The 18,334-nt window shown below is 48.3% G+C and overlaps 1 protein-coding gene across 5 annotated transcripts; it reads left to right on the forward strand.

Moving 5' to 3' along the window:
- The first annotated feature begins 3,126 nt into the window (after positions 1–3,126).
- Gas8 (growth arrest specific 8) lies at positions 3,127–18,334 on the forward strand. Of its 5 annotated transcripts, none has more exons than XM_037201949.1 (10): positions 3,475–3,556; positions 3,701–3,798; positions 4,400–4,606; positions 5,745–5,799; positions 6,814–7,019; positions 8,193–8,360; positions 8,737–8,823; positions 11,965–12,174; positions 15,554–15,619; positions 18,054–18,334. In XM_037201949.1, exons 3-10 carry the CDS (start codon positions 4,481–4,483, stop codon positions 18,201–18,203), a joined length of 1,068 nt encoding a protein of 355 aa, XP_037057844.1. In that variant the 5' UTR covers positions 3,475–3,556; positions 3,701–3,798; positions 4,400–4,480; the 3' UTR covers positions 18,204–18,334. The 5 variants fall into 5 exon arrangements, with proteins under 5 accessions (XP_037057843.1, XP_037057844.1, XP_037057845.1 ...); XM_037201950.1 differs by having other exon boundaries at positions 3,501–3,556; positions 3,706–3,798; XM_037201948.1 differs by lacking the exon at positions 3,701–3,798 and having other exon boundaries at positions 3,127–3,556.

Below are 18,334 nucleotides of genomic sequence, written 5' to 3' on the forward strand. Positions count from 1 at the left end.
GTTATAAGCTGAAATTAGAGTTGGACAAGAGTCGAGTATTGATGATTTGAGAGGCAAAAGGCCAAAAATATATTTTTTTTTTTTCTTTTTGGTTTTTCGAGACAGGGTTTCTCTGTGTAGCTTTGTGCCTTTCCTGGGACTCACTTGGTAGCCCAGGCTGGCCTCGAACTCACAGAGATCCGCCTGGCTCTGCCTCCCGAGTGCTGGGATTAAAGGCGTGCGCCACCACCGCCCGGCAAGGCCAAAAATATAAGAGCAGAATTTCCATGCTTTAACAACCAGGCATGACCACTCAGTGCCTGTGTGATCTTATATAGACAGCTGCAGCCTAACTCCTGATGAGTTGTGGTACTCTACACTGCTGGCCAGTCTCAAGAAAAACAATTTGTGCTATAAATTTACTACATATAAGACAGTGAGATGTCCCCCCAGCCTCTTGTAGTTAGATATGGATCCCATACAAATGGCTGATGAGATAAGACCAAATAACTTCTCCTTCAACTACCATAGAAAACTTCCATTAAAATCCTGCCCCAACCACGTGAGACCTCTCTGGGAACTTGCCTGCTGCTTGCTTGCAATATGTTTCAGTGAATTTTCTCTATCTTTGTATTCTGGGTAATTTCTTTTATCACCTACAGCACCGGCCTTCTACATTGCCATTTTACATAGCTATATTTTTATTTAAAATATGTTTTTTCTTTTTTTTTTTAACATGAAAATTCTAGGATGTTTATTTCAAAGGTAAACCCTGAGGCCAGGCGGTGGTGGCGCACGCCTTTAATCCCAGCACTCGGGAGGCAGAGCCAGGTGGATCTCTGTGAGTTCGAGGCCAGCCTGGGCTACCAAGTGAGTTCCAGGAAAGGCACAAAGCTACACAGAGAAACCCTGTCTCGAAAAAACCAAAAAAAAAAAGGTAAACCCTGACAGGGTTTCTCTGTATAGCCCTGGCTGTCCTGGAACTCACTCTTTAGACCCAGCTGGCCTCGAACTCAAAGATCCACCTGCCTCTGGGCGCTGGGATTAAAGGTGTATGCTACCATCACTTGGCTAAAATATGTTTTTAGGAGCTAGATAGTTGGCTTGTTGGTTAAGAGCACTTGCTGCTCTGGCAGAGGACTCAGGTTTGATTCCCAGCACCCAGATAGTAGCTCACAGCCATCTGTAATTCCAATTTCAGGGGGCCCAGGGAGATCTGAGGCCCTCCTGACCTCCACAGGCACCAGGCATGCACATGGTGCACAGATATACATGCAAAATATATGTTTTAAAAGACGTATTCACCTTTAATCTCAGCACTTGGGAAGCAGAGGCAAATGGATCTCTGAGTTCTGGGATAGCCAGGGCTACACAGAGAAACCTTGTCTTAAAAAAAAAAAGAAAAAAAGACTTATTTATTTTGTGTGTGTGTGTGTGTGTGTGTGTGTGTGTGTGTGTGTGTGTGTGTGTGTTGCCTGCATGTATGCAAGTGTACCATGTGTGTTCAGTACCTGCAGAGGCCAAAATAAGGCTTCGGATCCTCTGGAACTGAATTTGCAGATGGTTGTGAGCCACCATGTGGGTGCTGGGAACTGGATCCTGTTCCTTTGCAAGAGCAACAAGTGATTTTAACCACTGAGTCATCTCTCTAGTCCCATGAGTGCTTTATTTTATGTACAGGAAAGCCATTAGCAATTTAAGCAGATATGTAGTCAGGGGATCCAGTTTGTGTTTTGATTGGGATGGATGGATGGAGAATAGATTGAATTTCAGGCTGTCCCAACATGCTGTTTCTTGTACCCTGCTTATTTCACATCTTTGGAGACTGGACCTTAATGTTTTTGTGTTCCAATACACTAAATACCTAATACATACACAGTCTGCAGAGCGGGTGCTGGCCTCCATGTACTGTATGTTTGAAGCACAGTCTTGGAAGCCTTTAGGGTCCAGTAGAAAGACAAGACTCTGTATATATTTGGGTGGTTGCCCTGTGGATATTGAACTCTGGTGTTCTTTATATCTATAATTTATTCGTTTTTATTTTATTTGCATTGGTGTTTTGCCTGCATGCATGTCTGTGTGAGGATGTCAGATCTTGGGAGTTATGGACAGTTGTTAGCTGCCATGTGGATGCTGGAAATTAAACCTTGGTCCTCTGGAAGAATAGGCAGATTGCTGAGCCATCTCTCCAGCCCCCGGACTCTGGTGTTCTTAGCTTTTTGATTTTTCATGGGAAGTTAGAAATTTGGATATTCATGAGAGATCCAAATAGCAATTGATGACAAACCCTGACACGATATGAGCCAAACAGAACAGGAATCTGTTTGTAACTATTTGAGTGATGCCAAAGACCCGTGATGTGAAGACACTAGTCAGACACTATCAGTGTGCAATGTGAGGCACTGGTCAGATTCTGGGGTACCATGTCCCCCATAGGCACCTAGTCCCTGCTCAGCACCCTTCCTCAGAGCCCCTTGGCTGCTTGTTGTCTTGTTTATTGAAATGAAAAATATGATTTCCCTGTGTGGAATGTATCTTGAGAGAGAAAATACTTCACAGTAACTGTCCTGGGGCTGTGCCTAAAGATAACTGATTCCCATGGGAAGCGAGAGCCAGAGAAAGCTCGAAGCATGTCCTACTTTTCTCCTTAACCTATTTGCAGATTTCTGATCGACTGTGGACCAAAGTCTGCTGAGTGCAAAGAGCCCACTGGTTTTGTATAATTGGTATTTAATAGTAAGTTTTTCTGGTGGCCTTTTTATTTTTATTTTAAGCTTTTGTGGAGACATTTATGAGCTTCTGTGTAATTTTTTATATCTCTTACAGTTGATATATTCCAATTTTTCACCATTTTCTGGTTTTAAATTGTTATAGATTATTTCCTTTTAAAGTTTTTTTTTTTTTTTTTGTCGTTAATAACAATGGGAATACTAATATCTTTGAACAAAAATAATGCTTGTGGCCAGGTGGTGGTGGCGCACACCTTTAATCCCAGTACTCGGGAGGCAGAGCCAGGCGGATCTCTGTGAGTTCGAGGCCAGCCTGGGCTACTAAGTGAGCTCCAGGAAAGACGCAAAGCTACGCAGAGAAACCCTGTCTTGAAAAACCAAAAACCAAAACAAAACAAAACAAAACGCTTGTGTTTCTTTTGAGAAATTTCTTAAAAGGATCCAGGAGTTGCTGAACAAATATAATTGTTTTGTTCTTTGCCAAATTTGAGAGACTTTTGGTGCTTTCTGTCTCTGGAACCTTCCTGCTTTGTGTTTTAAGTTTAGTAAAACGACTCCTTCCTTTTTTTTCCCCCTGCTTCCCTTGATCCACACCCTCTGGTGGTGGACGGCTCCTGTGGTGCCTCACTTGATGCACTGTGCCCGGTTAGGTAGAGGAACATGTCGCCCGCATCCGGGAGGAGCTGGACCGAGAGCGAGAGGAGCGCAACTACTTCCAGCTGGAGCGTGACAAAATCCACACCTTCTGGGAGATCACAAGGAGGCAGCTGGAGGAGAAGAAGGCTGAGCTCCGGAACAAAGACCGCGAGATGGAGGAGGCAGAGGAGAGGCACCAGGTGGAGATCAAGGTGAGTGGAGTCAGTTCGTGCCCACGGGAGTCATGGTGCCACGGCGTAGAGACGGGGCCGGGTGGGAACAGTTCCTGTTTTTCTTTGGGAACATACTCCTTTGCTTGCGTTCTTTGTACTGTGAACCAGAGGCAATTTTTCTAGAACAGTCCAAGGAAGGTTGCAGAGGTGATCGGGTTGTGTCGTTTGTCCTCTTGACCTATGGACTACCAGCATCGGTTCTGTTGATTAGCCCGGGCTAGGTGAGTACCCACATCTTCCCGCACTGCTCCATTTGTGCCCTGGGGAAGAGGACCACTTGCCCTGATGAAAGAGGACTGTGGTGAGGTCTAAGTGCAGATGTGATAAGGTCCAGGAACAGCTATGAGTTCAGCCAAACAAAACTGGAAAGTACTTAAAACAGAGTTGGGCATGGTGGTACAGGCCTGTAATCCCAGCACTTGGGAGGTAGATATAAGAGGATCAGGAGTTCAAGGCCAACGTTAGTTATGTAAGCGGTTTGAGACCAGTCTGGGCTATAGGAGACTGTCTCAAAACAAACAAAAACATGAGGTTTTAATTTTTATCCATTTATTTTTTTATAACTGAATGACTTGTCCACTGTGTGCCCGTTGGAACCTCCCTACAGTCTCTGAGGAGGAGGACAAGGGAGAGAGCAGTTTCATCCTTCTCGTAGCAGGAGAGGTCCCGCAGGTCCTGAGTATTTAAATCGAAGCCCCTGTGCATGGCAGGAGTGTGAGCAGGCTGCCCTCTACAGGTCTTCGGCTGCTTAGCTCCTGGTGAGCTGGGCATGCGCTGGTGCTTCGGATGGGCATGTGGCACCCCTCCCCCATGTCTTTGCAGGTGTACAAGCAGAAAGTAAAGCACCTGTTGTATGAGCACCAGAACAACCTGGCGGAGGTGAAGGCTGAGAGCACTGTGGTCATGAAGCTGGCCCAGAAGGAGCACCGCGCTCAGGAGGGCACACTGCGGAAGGACATGAGGTCGCTCAAAGTGGAGCTCAAGGAGCAGGAGCTGGCTAACGAGGTGGTGATAAAGAACCTGCGTCTGGTAGGTCCAGGCTGTGGTCTGGTGGCTGCGAAAAAGGTGACCCTAGCCATCTGAACTAGTTCTTCGACATCCAGGGACTTGTATTTTTGTGCAAAAATGATCAGAGGTTTTTAACAAATAAATTAGCAAAACTTTTATTCAAATTTGTAATGTGTAGGGGTGGGAGAGATAGCTCAGCAGTTAAGAGCACTGGCTCACCTTCTAGAAGACCTGGGATCCATTTCCAGCACCCATATGGCAGCTCACAGCCATCTGTAACTCTTGTTCCGGGGGATCCAACAGCTTCTTCTGGCTTCTGTGAGCACCAGGCACACATGTAGTATACAGACATGACATACGCATAGGCAAAACATCCATCACATAGAATAAAAATCTGAGCCGGATAGATGACTCAGTGGTTAAGAGTACTGGTTGCTCTTACAGAAGACCTGAGTTAAATTTCCATTGCCCACATGATGGTTCACAACTGTCTGTAACTCCAGTTCTAAGAGATCTGACTCCCTCTCTGTCCTCCACATGCACCCGGCATGCACATGGTGTACAAACATATATGTAGACATAATACACACATAAAATAATAATTAAAAAATAAATCTTACAAAAATTGTAGCATGTAATTGCTTATTAAAATAATTTCTGATCTGGGCATGGTGGTGCACAGAAGGCAGAGGCAGGAGGATCTCTGAGTTCAAGGCCGGCCTGGTCTATAGAATGAGTTCCAGGACAGCCTGGGCTACACAGAGAAACCTTGTTTCAAAAAACAAACACTCATCCTCTCTGAATACTGCTCTAAGCCATAGTGAGGCAGGCTAGCACTGGAGGGAGCCTGCCACCCCATGGAGATGTGGCTGCTGACCTCTGGCTTTGGAAAGGTCGGTTGTGGAAACCAAACCATGCCCGGTGCTTCTGTCTGTAATGTCTGTCAGATCCACAGGTGACTCCCTGGGGGAAGTGAGTTCTGTATGAAATGTGGAGGTTATCAAAGCCGTGCTATTGGGCATAGTGTATGATGTAGAGGTAAGGGGAATCCAGAAAGCAGCCACAGCACAGGGGTTGCTAAACTGAATTTTCCCACAGGTGGTAGGGTCCTGGGCCTCTCTGTCTGGCTTTCTAGTAACAGCCCTTCTCATTTGTGCAGAAACATGCTGAGGAGATCACCAAGATGCGAAATGACTTTGAAAGGCAAGTTCGAGGTCAGTTTCGCAGACGTACAGCTTGTCGGATGGTGTCCGAGAACCCTCCCATCTCTGCTTGGTAATTTGAGGCACATAAACAAACCATTTTAAAGCAGCTCAGTCGCACACACGCACACATGCACGCACACACGCACAGAGTTTTTTTTCTTTTTGGTTTTTCAAGACAGGGTTTCTTTGTGTAGCCCTGGCTGTCCTACAACTCACTCTATAGACCAAGCTGGCCTCGAACTCGCAGAGATCCGCCTGCCTCTGCCCCCCTAGTGCTGAGATTAAAGGAGTGTGCTACCATGCCCGGATCAAGAGAAATATTTCCAAAGCCAACAGATTCATTCAGAGTCACAGAAAACCTCATTCCCATGTGAATTTGGGGAGCTGCAGTTACCACTCACACCTCCATTTCTGTCTGAAGCCAGTCATGAACAGCGTGCGGCAGTCTACTCAGTCTTCTCCTTAGCTCCTGGATTGAAGAGCTTTCCATGTCAGCAGTCCATCAGGTTTATTGTGTGTGGCTGGATGTGACCACACAAGCCATGGTCGGTGTGCACTAGTGTGGGACACACACTGCAAACATCGATTATCATAGACAGGAAGGGTGATAGTGACCTATGTGCTGAACATGGCACGTGCAGGAAAAGCTCCACCAAAGCCCAAAGCCCAACTGACTCTTGGGCAGGGTTGCCTGCGCAGCCTCCATTCCGACCCTGATGGATATTATATTTTTATATATATAACTTATTTAGCTATTTTAGTGTTTAACTATTTTACATGCATTGGTGTGAAGGTATCAGGTCCCCTGGAACTGGAGTTACAGACAGCTGTGAGCTGCCATGTGGGTGCTGAGGATTGAACCTGGGTCCTCTGAAAGAACAGCCAGTGCTCTTGACCGCTGAGCCCTCTCTCCAGCCCCCCCCCCCCCATGGGTGTTCTTGAGCACTGTTGTTGGTTCCTTCCTTTCCTGTGGCTTTGGGTCCCCGTTCTAAGCTGCTGCGTGTGCTGCTTGCTGCCTTGCAGAAATCGAGGCCAAGTACGACAAGAAGATGAAGATGCTGAGGGACGAGCTTGACCTTCGGAGAAAGACCGAGATCCATGAGGTGGAGGAGAGGAAGAACGGCCAGATCAGCACGCTGATGCAGCGCCACGAGGAGGCCTTCACTGATATCAAGAACTACTACAATGACATCACTCTTAACAACCTGGCCCTAATCAATTCCCTCAAGGTACTGATGTGGCCTGGGAGACATGCCCAGGGCCCGGGGATGCGGGCCCAGTCTTCAGTCCCAGCAGGTCTGACACTCCCTTCTATAATGGTATTGGACAGTGTCCCTCTGTTACTCTCAGCTAAAGTTAAGGGTGTTCTGACATGGAAATGCTAGGCAGGGCTACCTTAGGCCATCCGTACTGACTGAAGTGTGGACACAGCTGTCAGCTGTCCTAGTGTGTAGGTGCCGACAGGCTGGTGTCAGGAGTTCAGCCCATCAGTCACTGCTTGGTGACTTGGGACGCGTACACCTGGCACTGGCAGGGTTTCCACAGTAGAGAATCGCCTTTGGTCTAAACAAGTGTAATCTCTCCGTCTGCACGGAAGTTCTATGCTTACATGATTCAGAAGAGGTTAAGCCTGCAAAAATACCGCTCATATGTAGAAGAAAACTTGGTCCTCAGCATGCATGTGACTGGGTGGCTTTTTAACACAGGGCCTCCCTGAATAGTTATGGCTGTCCTAGAACTCACCATGTAACCAGACTGGCCGCAAACTCTCAGAGATCCACCTGCCTCTGCCTCCTGAGGGCTGAGATCAAAGGTGTGCGCCACCATACCTGCCTCAGGATCTCTTTTTCCTTGAGGGGATCCATAGCTGGATATGGTGGCACAAACCCAGTGCTAAAGAGGTAGAAGTAGGAAGAGAACAAGGTCAAAGCCAGCCTAAACTGGTTAGGGAGCCATTGTCTTAATAAAATAAAATAAAAAGTATCAGCGAGATGGTTCAGTGGGTAGAAGCGCTTGCCATGTGAACCCGAGTTGGAGCCCTGAACCCGTAGTGGAAGGAGAGAATTAACTCCTTAAAGTTGTCCTCAAGCCGGGCGGTGGTGGCGCACGCCTTTAATCCCAGCACTAGGGAGGCAGAGGCAGGAGGATCTCTGTGAGTTCGAGGCCAGCCTGGGCTACCAAGTGAGTCCCAGGAAAGGCGCAAAGCTACAGAGAAACCCTGTCTCGAAAAAAAAAAAAAATGTAATTAAAAAAGAAAAAAAAAAGTTGTCCTCTGACCTTTATGAGTGTACTGTGGCATGCGCACCCACACTTACACACATATCAAGCACTAATAATACAATAAAAGTGAGGGCATTTGGCTGATGCCCAGGCCAAGCCCCGCATGTGCACTGTGCTAACAGGAGCAAATGGAGGACATGCGGAAGAAGGAGGAGCACCTGGAGAAGGAGATGGCGGAGGTGTCTCTGCAGAACAGGCGGCTGGCAGACCCTCTGCAGAAAGCCAAGGATGAGATGAATGAGATGCAGAGGAGACTTGGGAGCTATGAAAGGGACAAGCAGATCCTGGTTGTGAGTTTCCTACTGAACTCTTTCCCTTCCTTTGAATCCTCTCTCTCTGTGCTGGGTCCAGCAGGGAAGGCATATGAGGGGATGTCTCGTGAGGCCCTGTGTGTGCAGGAAAGGGCTATCGATGTGCTGCTGCTGCTGCTGGACCCTCTCTTGGACTCTTCTGAAGCTATAAGTAGGCAGGCGCCATTGTAGACTAGACCTTAGTTTTCCACACATTCCACTCATAGCTTGGGTGGGGCCCAGCTGCTGGAGTTTTCCAGCCAGTTGTTCCTGATGACTTTCTTTCCTGGCCTTGCTGTCTCCAGGAGTCTGTGGTATGTAAGTGTCTGTGAATCCTAAGTATTTTGTGTCCCCTGCTCCCTTATTTCCCCCGCAGTGTACAAAGGCACGTTTAAAGGTTACCGAGAAAGACCTGAAAGACCTTCAGTGGGAGCACGAGGTCCTGGAGCAGCGGTTCATCAAGGTGAGCAGGTGTGGGTGCGCGGCTGGGCTCTGGATCTGGGAGCTAGACGATGCCCTCTTACCTCCTCCTAATCTGCGTTTCTGTTGTTGTTTGTTTGTTTGGAAATAGGGCCTCACTGTCTCACTCAGCCTGCACGTAAGCTCCTGGGATTTGGCATCCTCCTGCTTTAGCCTCCTGACTAGCTGGAATTATAGGTGTGTGTGCACACAACTTTTTTTTGTTTGTTTTGTTTTTTTGTTTGAGACAGGGTTCTTCTGTGTAGCCCTGACTATTCTGAAACTCTCCCTGTAGATCAGGCTGGCCTCAAACGCACAGAGATCCACTTGTCTCTGCCTCTCAAGTGCTGGGATTAAAGGCATGCATCACCATTACCCAGCATGCACACAACTTTTATGAGGCAGAGACCTATGGTATATTTTGTAGAAGGCCCCACATCTCATGAGAACCAGGATCCCTGGTGGACTGTCAATTTGTGGAGGAGACTTGGTCCCTGTGATTTCATCTGTGTTGTACATTTCTTAGTATTAACTCATTGCCTATTCATTGTAAAGAAACCATGGAGAGCTGGGTGGTGGTGGCGCACACTTTTAATCCCAGCACTCGGGAGGCAGAGCCAGATGGATCTCTGTGAGTTTGAGGCCAGCCTGGTCTACAAAGGAGTTCTAGGACAGCCAGGGCTGTTATATAGAGAAACCCTGTCTTGAAAAACTAAAAAGAAAAAAGAAAAGAAAAAAAACGATGGAGTAAGTCAAGTGTGGGACATGCCTATAAGCCCAGCTCCATAGTTGAATGTCAGCCTGGACTACGTGAGGAGACTCTGTCTCAAAAGAAATTAATTAATAAATAATTATGTCTTATGACTTTGATAAAGAAACAAAACCAAACACCCTTTAACCTGAGTTCCCAGAGGCCACTAATGTAACATCCGGTGTGACTCTTTCCTGTTCTCAACACACGTGAAAGCCCTCTTACTGTTAGGAATGAAATATCACTTTGCTTATACTGCAGCTTTTTTTGGGGTGGGGGTGGGGGGTTGGTTTTTCGAGACAGGAATTCTCTGTGTAACAGCTCCGGCTGTCCTGAAGCACTCTCTGTAGACCAGGCTGGACTTGAGCTCATAGAGATCCTCCTGCCTCCGCCTCCCAAGTGCTGGAATTAAAGGCCTGCACCACCACCACCCATCTTCTGCGGCTTTTCATGTAGCAGTTATCCATGACCAGCTTCCAAGGTGGGACATACTGGTTTCACAGCCTTTCTAGCTGCCACAGAATCCCACCAATCTCTAACTCCATGTTCAGTGGATATGCATGGATTCGGTGCCTTCCGCCTCTAGGGTTTGCTGACAAGGCCCATCTCTGCACCCCACCCACCCACCCACCCACCCACCATGCTGGCCTCAAATGCACAGGCAGAAGGAAGGGGGCCTTGTTGAACAGTGGGATGCACTGGGGACCCCTTGCACTCTGCCCTTAGGTGGTCCTACACAGACAGACAGTGACAGAGTCCAGCTGAGATGCTTGGAGCCCCTGCAAGTCCGTGTATGTCTGACCCAGATGGACTCTTCCAAAGGAACCTGCTCCGGGGAAGATGAGGACAAGCCCATCATTGAGCTGTACTCATGAATCCTCTAAAGACCATGTATAGTTCACAGATGAAATTCTCAGATCATGTGTACCTCAGATCTGAGACCCTGAGGTACAGGCTTGGCCTTGGATAGACATTTGAATCAATGCAGGCAAGAGTATCAGCAAGGACAAAGGAAGACTGTGAACTTCTACCACTCACAGGAATTCTCATAATGCATGTTAAATGTGCCCTGCCTAGAGCCTTGATTATTTACAGTGCATGTTAATGGGTAGAAGTGTAGATGATGGGCATGGATATCTTGTGGTTGACAAGCAGTTTATCAAGCTTGATCTGGACCTGCTTTGGCTCTCACTCATATGGCATAACTGAAGATAAGGTCTCATCTGATCCCTTGGCCCTAACTTTGGCAAGGTTGACCCTGACCTACCTGTGGAGTGGCTTTTAGAGTGTGGTTGCTCTGACCAGCTCCTGCTTTCTGAGAGGAGCAATGTGCTGGCTTATGTCAACTTGACAGGTTGGAGTCATCTGAGAGGAGGGAACCTCCGTTGAGAAAATGACTCTAAAGATTGGTCTATGGGGGCTGGAGAGATGGCTCAGAGGTTAAGAGCACTGGCTGCTCTTCCAGAGGTCCTGAGTTCAATTCCCAGCAACCATATGGTGCCTCACAATCATCTATAATTTAATCTAGTGCTCTTTTCTGGCATATAGGCAGAACACCATATACATAATAAATAAATAAATAAATAAATAAATAAATAAATAAATAAATAAATAAATAAATAAATAAATAAAAAGATTGGTCTACAAGACCCTTCCTTCCTTCTTTGCTCCCTCCCTCCTTCCTTTCTTCCTTCCTTCCTTTTGGTTTTTCGAGATAGGGTTTCTCTTTGTAGCCCTGTTCTGGCTGTCCTAGAACTTGCTCTACATGTAGACCAGGCTGACCTCGAACTCACAGAGATCTGCCTGCCTCTGCCTCACAAGTGCTGGGATTAAAGCTGTGCACCACCACCACCTGGTAGGCATTTTCTTAATTAATGATTGATGGGGGAGGACTCAACCCATTGTGTGTGGTGTCATCCCTGGGCTGGTGCTCCTGGGTTCTATGAGAAAGCAGACTGAGCAAGCCAGTAAGCTGCACTCTTTCATGGCCCCTGCATCAGCTCCTGCCTCAAGGATCCTGCCCTATTTGACTTCCTGTCCTGACCTCCTTCAATGATGGATTACAGTGTAGAAGTATGAGCCAAATAAACCCTTTCCTCCCCAGGTTGCTTGGTCGTGATGTTTCATCACAGCAATAGTAGCCCTAACTAGGATAAGCGGTCATGCCGATTCCTCTCTCTCACCTTCTGCCATGCGCTGAACTATAAACCTTTTACTCTGTGCACGTAGGGTAGAGTGCAGGCAGTGTGCACAGCAGATGCCCCTGTGCCGTGGATGTGGCAGTAGTAAACGGGACCCGTCTACGGAAGCAACAGCCTTAGGGCAGGGGAGTGGTTTCTCCCCAGGGATGTCTCACGTCAGGGTCCTTGATGCTCACTCCGGTCTCGTTCTCAGGTGCAGCAGGAGAGAGACGAGCTCTATCGCAAGTTCACTGCAGCCATCCAGGAGGTGCAGCAGAAGTCCGGCTTCAAGAACCTAGTATTGGAGCGTAAACTGCAGGCGCTGAACGCCGCTGTGGAGAAGAGGGAGGTGCAGTTCAATGAGGTGCTGGCAGCCTCCAACTTGGATCCTGCCGCACTGACGCTCGTGTCCCGGAAACTTGAGGTAGGTGCTGATGGCCTCCTGCGCCACGGCGTTTCTTTTCCACGGTGGGTCCTCCAGTCTTGTGCTTTGCCGCCTTGGGTGGCACAGAGGCCCCTCAGTTAAGTCAGGGGCTGCCATGGTTTATGCATCTGAGAACAGAGTATGTGTACAGGCCCCTGTGCACCGGAACTGTCCTCTTCCGGTTCTGCCCCTACCCTACATCTCTCTCTTTTTGAGACAGGGATTCACCATGTAGACCTAGCTTTGTGATCTCTCTTGAGCTGTCCCGGTCCCTCACCAACCCTGTCCCTAACCCGAGTCTCTGCTGTTCCTGTTTTACCTTGGCTCACAGTGTGCCAAGCCTTAGCCTATAGTCAGACTTTCTTTGGACTGCCAGCTCCCAAATAATGACACAGAGACGACTTATTAATTATGAAAGCTTTGCCTTAGCTTAGGCTTGTTCCCAACGAGCTCTTACAACTTAAACTAACCTGTTTATATTAATCTGCATTCTACCACATGGCTTGTTATCTCTGTTCGGTACCGTGCGTCCCACTTCCTCTGTGTCTGGCTGGTGAATTCTACATCTCTCAGATTCCTCCTCCAAATTCCTCTCTTTCCCTTGAAGTCCTGCCTGTCCTCTCCTGCCTAGCTATTGGCCGTTCATCTCTTTAGCAAGTCATCAGAGGGTGCCTTGGCAGAGACACACCTTCACAGTGTACAAAACGATTGTCCCGCAACATTAGTCACTAAATGGAACCTGGGTAAGCTGGGGGGGGAGCTCATCCAGGAATCTGTGAGTCCAAGGTCCTCTGTTCCTTGAGGTGGGATGGCTCTGTCACTGCGAGTACCCCAGATTGCTGATTTAGAATTTGGACAGTGACAAGGAGGAGGGTTGTGCCATGGAATCTTACTTAACCCTTGCTGCTTTCCTGGGACCTGGGGAATAATGTCTGAACAGAGCTAAGAACATCACTTCTTCATGTGACAATGCTATATGGGATAATCCAGGTGGGGACAGTGATAAATAAAACAAGTGGTACTTCATCTACCATGGGTTAGCTGGGGACAGAAGATTCTGCTACCTGAAAAGTCAGGAGGCTGACCCTCTGACAGGACCTCCCAGCTCTCCTGTTGCCTGCTCGTTAAGCTCCGCAATGGCCAGGTCTCTCTGCTCCCTCTACCTGGCGTGCTTGGGGGAGGGGAACATAGAAGGAGCAGGTGGCCCAGCTGGAGGGAGTCTGGCTGTCATGAACGGCAGCTAGCTGGTGTGACCGCTGACTTTCAGACTCTGGGTGGCCCCCAGCCGTGGTCATCTTTCCTAGGGTCCCTGGAGACAGGTGTGATGCTTTGTTCCCAGAGTTGCTGATGCTTCCAGGGTGTGAATAGCCGTGTCCGAAGCCCCAGCACGCCCAGTAAGGGGGGCCAATTCATCCCAAAGCAGATCTGCCAGGGCAGGAGGGCGCTGGCTTCTCTGTTGCTTGGGCTGTGCCTGCAGTGGAAAGGCGGTCATGCAGCTGCTGCTGGGTAGGTTTTATTCTGAGAAGTGCTGCAGCATCAGCGTACAGGTTGGCCGAACTTGGATGCCAGTTTCTCATGCAGACTTGAGGCTCAAAGGACTGACTGTGTGTAAGTCGTCAGTCCATGTACCGGTTCTGTTTGCCTGGCCGCCTGTCTGTCACTGTGACATTAGGCATTGCAGGTAGCCTCCTGCTGCTGAGCCACCCCCAGGGAGTACCCTGGGGTGGGGGATGCAGACTGAGGGTGATTGCAAAGACCCGACAACTGGACTAATGACTTCAATGACGATGTGAATACGGAAGGTTCTGAGCACAGAAGCTGGGTCAGAAAGAGCCCACTCTGCCTTGGGTGGGAATGCGGTGGTCAGGGAGCAGGTGGGACTTCCCAGCAACTGGAGAGTTTAAAAGTTATACAGATACCTTTTTTTTCCCCTTTAAAAACATATAGGGCCAGGTAGTGGTGGTGCACACCTTTAATCCCAGCGCTTGGAGACAGAGGCACGTGGGTCTCTGTGAGTTCGAGGCCAGCCTGGTCCACAGAGTGAGTTTCAGGACAGCCAGGGCTACACAGAGAAATCCCGTTTCCAAAAAGAAAAACAAACAAGCCGGGCGGTGGTGGCGCACGCCTTTAATCCCAGCACTCGGGAGGCAGAGCCAGGCGGATCTCTGTGAGTTTGAGGCCAGCCTGGACTACCAAGTGAGCTCCAGGAAAGGCGCAAAGCTACACAAAGAAACCCTGTCTTGAAAAACCAAAAAAAAAAAAAAAAAAAAAAAAAAAAAAAAAAAAACAAACAAAAAAACCAAAGTTAAACATACAAAAAAATTAGGGCCTGGGAAGATGGCTTAGCAGGTAAAGTCTCGCTGTGGAAGCCTGAAGACCTGAGTTTGCATCCCCAGTACCCACATGAAAAGCTGGCTGTGGTGGTGTCTGCACCTGAATCTTAGCTTCTGTTGCCGTGATAAAGCACCATGACTAAAACTAATTTGGGAGAAAAGGGTTAATTTCACTCACATTTCTACATCACGGTCCAATCACTGAGGGAAGTCAGAGCAGGAACCTGGAAGCAGGAGCCATGGAGGACGCTGCTGACTGGCTTGTTCTCATGCTTGCTCAGCCTGCTTCCTCCCCCCCCCCTTTGGTTTTTTGAGACAGAATTTCTCTATGGAGCCCTGGCTGTCCTATCAACCTGTTGTCTTATACCATCCCTGATACACCATCCAGGACTACCTGCCCAGAGATGGTGCCACCCACAGTGAGTGGGGCCCTTCTGCATCAGTCATTAAGAAAATTGCCCTACAGGCTAAGTGGTGGTGGTGCACATCTCCACCAGCACTTGGGAGGCAGAGGCAGATTGATCTCTATGAGTTCAAGGCCAGCCTGGTCTACAGAGTGAGTTCCAGGACAACCAGGGCAACACAGAGAAACCCTGTCTCAAAAAAAAAAAAAAGAAAGAAAGAAAGAAAGGAAGGAAGGAAGAAAGGAAGAAAGGAAAAGAAAGAAAGGAAGAAAGAAGAGAGTAGAGAATGACACCCACAATTATCTCTGTCCTGTGTCACATGTCCTATGACACACACACACACACACACACACACACACACACACACACACACGTCAACCGGTTTCATCTTGGCAGTCTGGTGCTTCATTGTAAGGATGTAGGCAATGCAGAGTCACTGCTGCTGTCCCCTTCCTATTGTCCTGGCTTATACCTTGGAGACCTTTCCTCCTGACAGACTTGTGTGGATGCATGTATGGGCTGAGGTGACCCATACTACGATTCCCTGAGCCTTTCCAACCCTTAGGGAACCCCTAGACTAGTGTCCACCTGTCCACCTCTATCAGATGACAAATATTAAGTCACCCTTGTCTCTCTCCTTAGGATGTTCTAGAATCAAAGAATACCACCATCAAGGACTTACAGTATGAGCTGGCCCGGGTCTGCAAGGTATGGCTAACCCGCCCCCCCATCCCCAAAGCCCCACCTTCTCCCTCAGGGCTATCTCCTCCCATAGAGCTGTGCCCATGTACCCAGCTTCGGCTTGTGAACATTGGCTGGGCAATGGTGGTTGGTGCATGCCTTTTTCCCAGCACTCTGGAGGCAGAGGCAGGCAGATCTCTGAGTTCCAGGACAGCTAGGGCTACACAGAGAAACCCTGTCTCACAAAACAGACAGACAGACAGTTAACCCTAGATATAGGTAGGCAGTGTCTGTTCCTGCTTCCCAGGCTCCATGCTACTCAAGCTGCCCTGGCTTCCCAGCCCGCCCTAGTGCTCAGGCTAGAGCTTTCCCAATCATACCTGTCCCTGCGCTGACATGGCTGAGCAAAATTAGGGCTATCTGCTGTGTGTGTACAGCTCTTGGGGGCTGGGGATATTGTTGGCTTTTATCTGATCAAGGTGTCTGAACCTGGGGTGCCTGGTAACCAGAGCTCAGCTTCTAAGTTCTCTCTGGAGCCCATCCTTAGTTACCTTTTCTCTCTGTTCCAAGCATCAGTTCTCTTTACTAAACCACAATGAAGATAATGAATCCTTTTGTTTTTAAGACATAGTCCCACTCTATAACGCTGGCTGGCCTGGAACTCACTATGTGGACCAGGCTGGCCTGGAACTCACAGAGAGCTGTGTGCCTCTGCCTGAGAGCAGGGATGAAAGGTGTGCACAACAGTCCTAACCAGTGAACCTTTTGATCAGCTGCTGGGAGGCTCACAGGCTTCAGGCATTTCTCATTTCACTCAGTTCATCAACGCGTGTAATCCTAGCTCTCAGGGATGCCGAGGCAGGAAGAACAGGAATTCAAGAACAGCCTAGGCTACAAAGTGAGACCTTGTCTCAGACAAATGAGTAAAACAAATTCACGTTTTGGCAACCACCTAGTGAAATTTTCCCAATTAAAAATGTGCATTTTAGCTGGGCCATGGTGGCGGACACCTTTAATCCCAGCACTTGGAGGGCAGAGGCAGGTGGATCTCTGAGTTTGAGGCCAGCCTGGTCTACAGAGCAAGTTCCAGACAGCCAGGGCTGTTTCACAGAGAAACGCTGTCTCAGAAAAACAAACAAACAACAAGTGCATTTTGGGGGTTGGAAAGATGGCTCAGTGGTTAAGAACACTGGAGTCTAGTTCTCCACATCCACGAGGGTGCCTCACAGCTGCCTGTAACTTCTGCTCCAAGGAATCTGACTTTCTCTTCTGGACTCTTATACACACACACACCATAAAAAGTACTAGACATGCTTTTTTGAGCTGGATGTGTTGGCACACCCCTTAATACTGCCACTCAGGAGGCAGAGACAGGTGGATCTTGGTAAATGATAGGCCAGTCTGATCTACATAGCAAGTCCAGGACATCAGTGGCTATATAGCGAGACCCTGTGTAAAGAGACAAAACAAAACTTTGCAAGGTGTGTTGGTGTATACTTGTAATCTTAGCACTCATGTGAAACAGAGTTATTTTAATTTTAAAAACTTTAATACAATATATTTTGATCATATTCCTTCCTTTCCCCCAACTCCTCCCAGACCCCCCACCTTCTACCCACTCAGCTTTATGCTCTTTCTCTCTTCCTTTCAAAAACAAAAGCAATAAATAAAACCCATCAAAATGAAAAAAAAAAGTAAAAGATCAATAAAACAAACAAATGCCCAAACGCATACACCAAAGTACACACACACACACACACACACACACATATATACACACACACAGAGTTTGTTTTGTGTTGGCCAATTACTCCTGGTCAAGGGGCCTGCCCTAGAATGTGGTTGCTGTGCCCAGGGACACTGCTTGGAGAGCACTGACTTTTCCTTGAAGCAGTAAAATTTTGAGTGCTAGGCCGTTCTGGGAAAATAGCAAGTTCTAGCCAGCCTGGGCTATATATGGTGGGGCCTTTTCCCAGACAAAAATGAAAACAAAACTTCAGAAACCAAAACAAGATTAGCAGAGAACCCCCTCCCCACAGGGAACTCACTTGTCTTTCTTGGCCCCAAGAGCAGCGTTTCTGAGGCCCAGGGCCCTCCACATGTAGCCTCTGCAGAGTCACTGGGGAGTTGGATGGTGCTAAGGTCTCCAGAGGCAGGGAATAGATGCCATTCTACCTTGGCAGGGAAGGGATAGAGACCCTCACTGGGAAGCACCTGCTAAAGAGCCAGGCGTCCCCCAGCTCTCAGCTCTGAGTCTGTCCTTATTGTGAGTTATTTGAGTTAATGCCATAAGGACATCGGCACTAGCACCGAACAAACCATTCACAGATGCTTAGCCCAGATCTTCCACCCCGCCTGTCCCTGGGATGGAGCCTACCTCTGGGTGAGCCGTAGCGTGTTTACTATGCTTCCTAGGCCCGTGTGGACTCCTTTTCTCCCTGACATTGCTCTGTCCTTTCAGGCCCACAATGACCTGTTGCGTACGTATGAGGCGAAGTTACTGGCCTTCGGGATCCCACTGGACAATGTGGGGTTCAAGCCCCTGGAGACAGCAGTGATCGGACAGACACTGGGACAGGGCCCTGCAGGACTTGTGGGTGCCCCGACATAGCTACCTTCTGGGGGCTTTTACCTTTAGAGCTGGCCTGTCCCACTTTCCAAATGATACCCATTCTCCTTCAAGAACAGCAAGTTTTTGTTTTGTAGACTTCATCATCAGCAATGAAAGCTTTTCCACATTTC

Source organism: Peromyscus leucopus, unplaced genomic scaffold (genome assembly GCF_004664715.2).
Source record: "Peromyscus leucopus breed LL Stock unplaced genomic scaffold, UCI_PerLeu_2.1 scaffold_504, whole genome shotgun sequence".
NCBI lineage: Eukaryota > Metazoa > Chordata > Mammalia > Rodentia > Cricetidae > Peromyscus > Peromyscus leucopus.

Coding starts and splice junctions, on each gene's coding strand:
- Gas8 (XM_037201948.1), top strand. CDS start 3,518: ATGGAGGAGGCAGAGGAGAGGCACCAGGTGGAGATCAAG. Junction 12,175..15,553: donor TCGTGTCCCGGAAACTTGAG/GTAGGTGCTGAT, acceptor CTCTCTCCTTAG/GATGTTCTAGAATCAAAGAA. Junction 15,620..18,053: donor AGCTGGCCCGGGTCTGCAAG/GTATGGCTAACC, acceptor CTGTCCTTTCAG/GCCCACAATGACCTGTTGCG.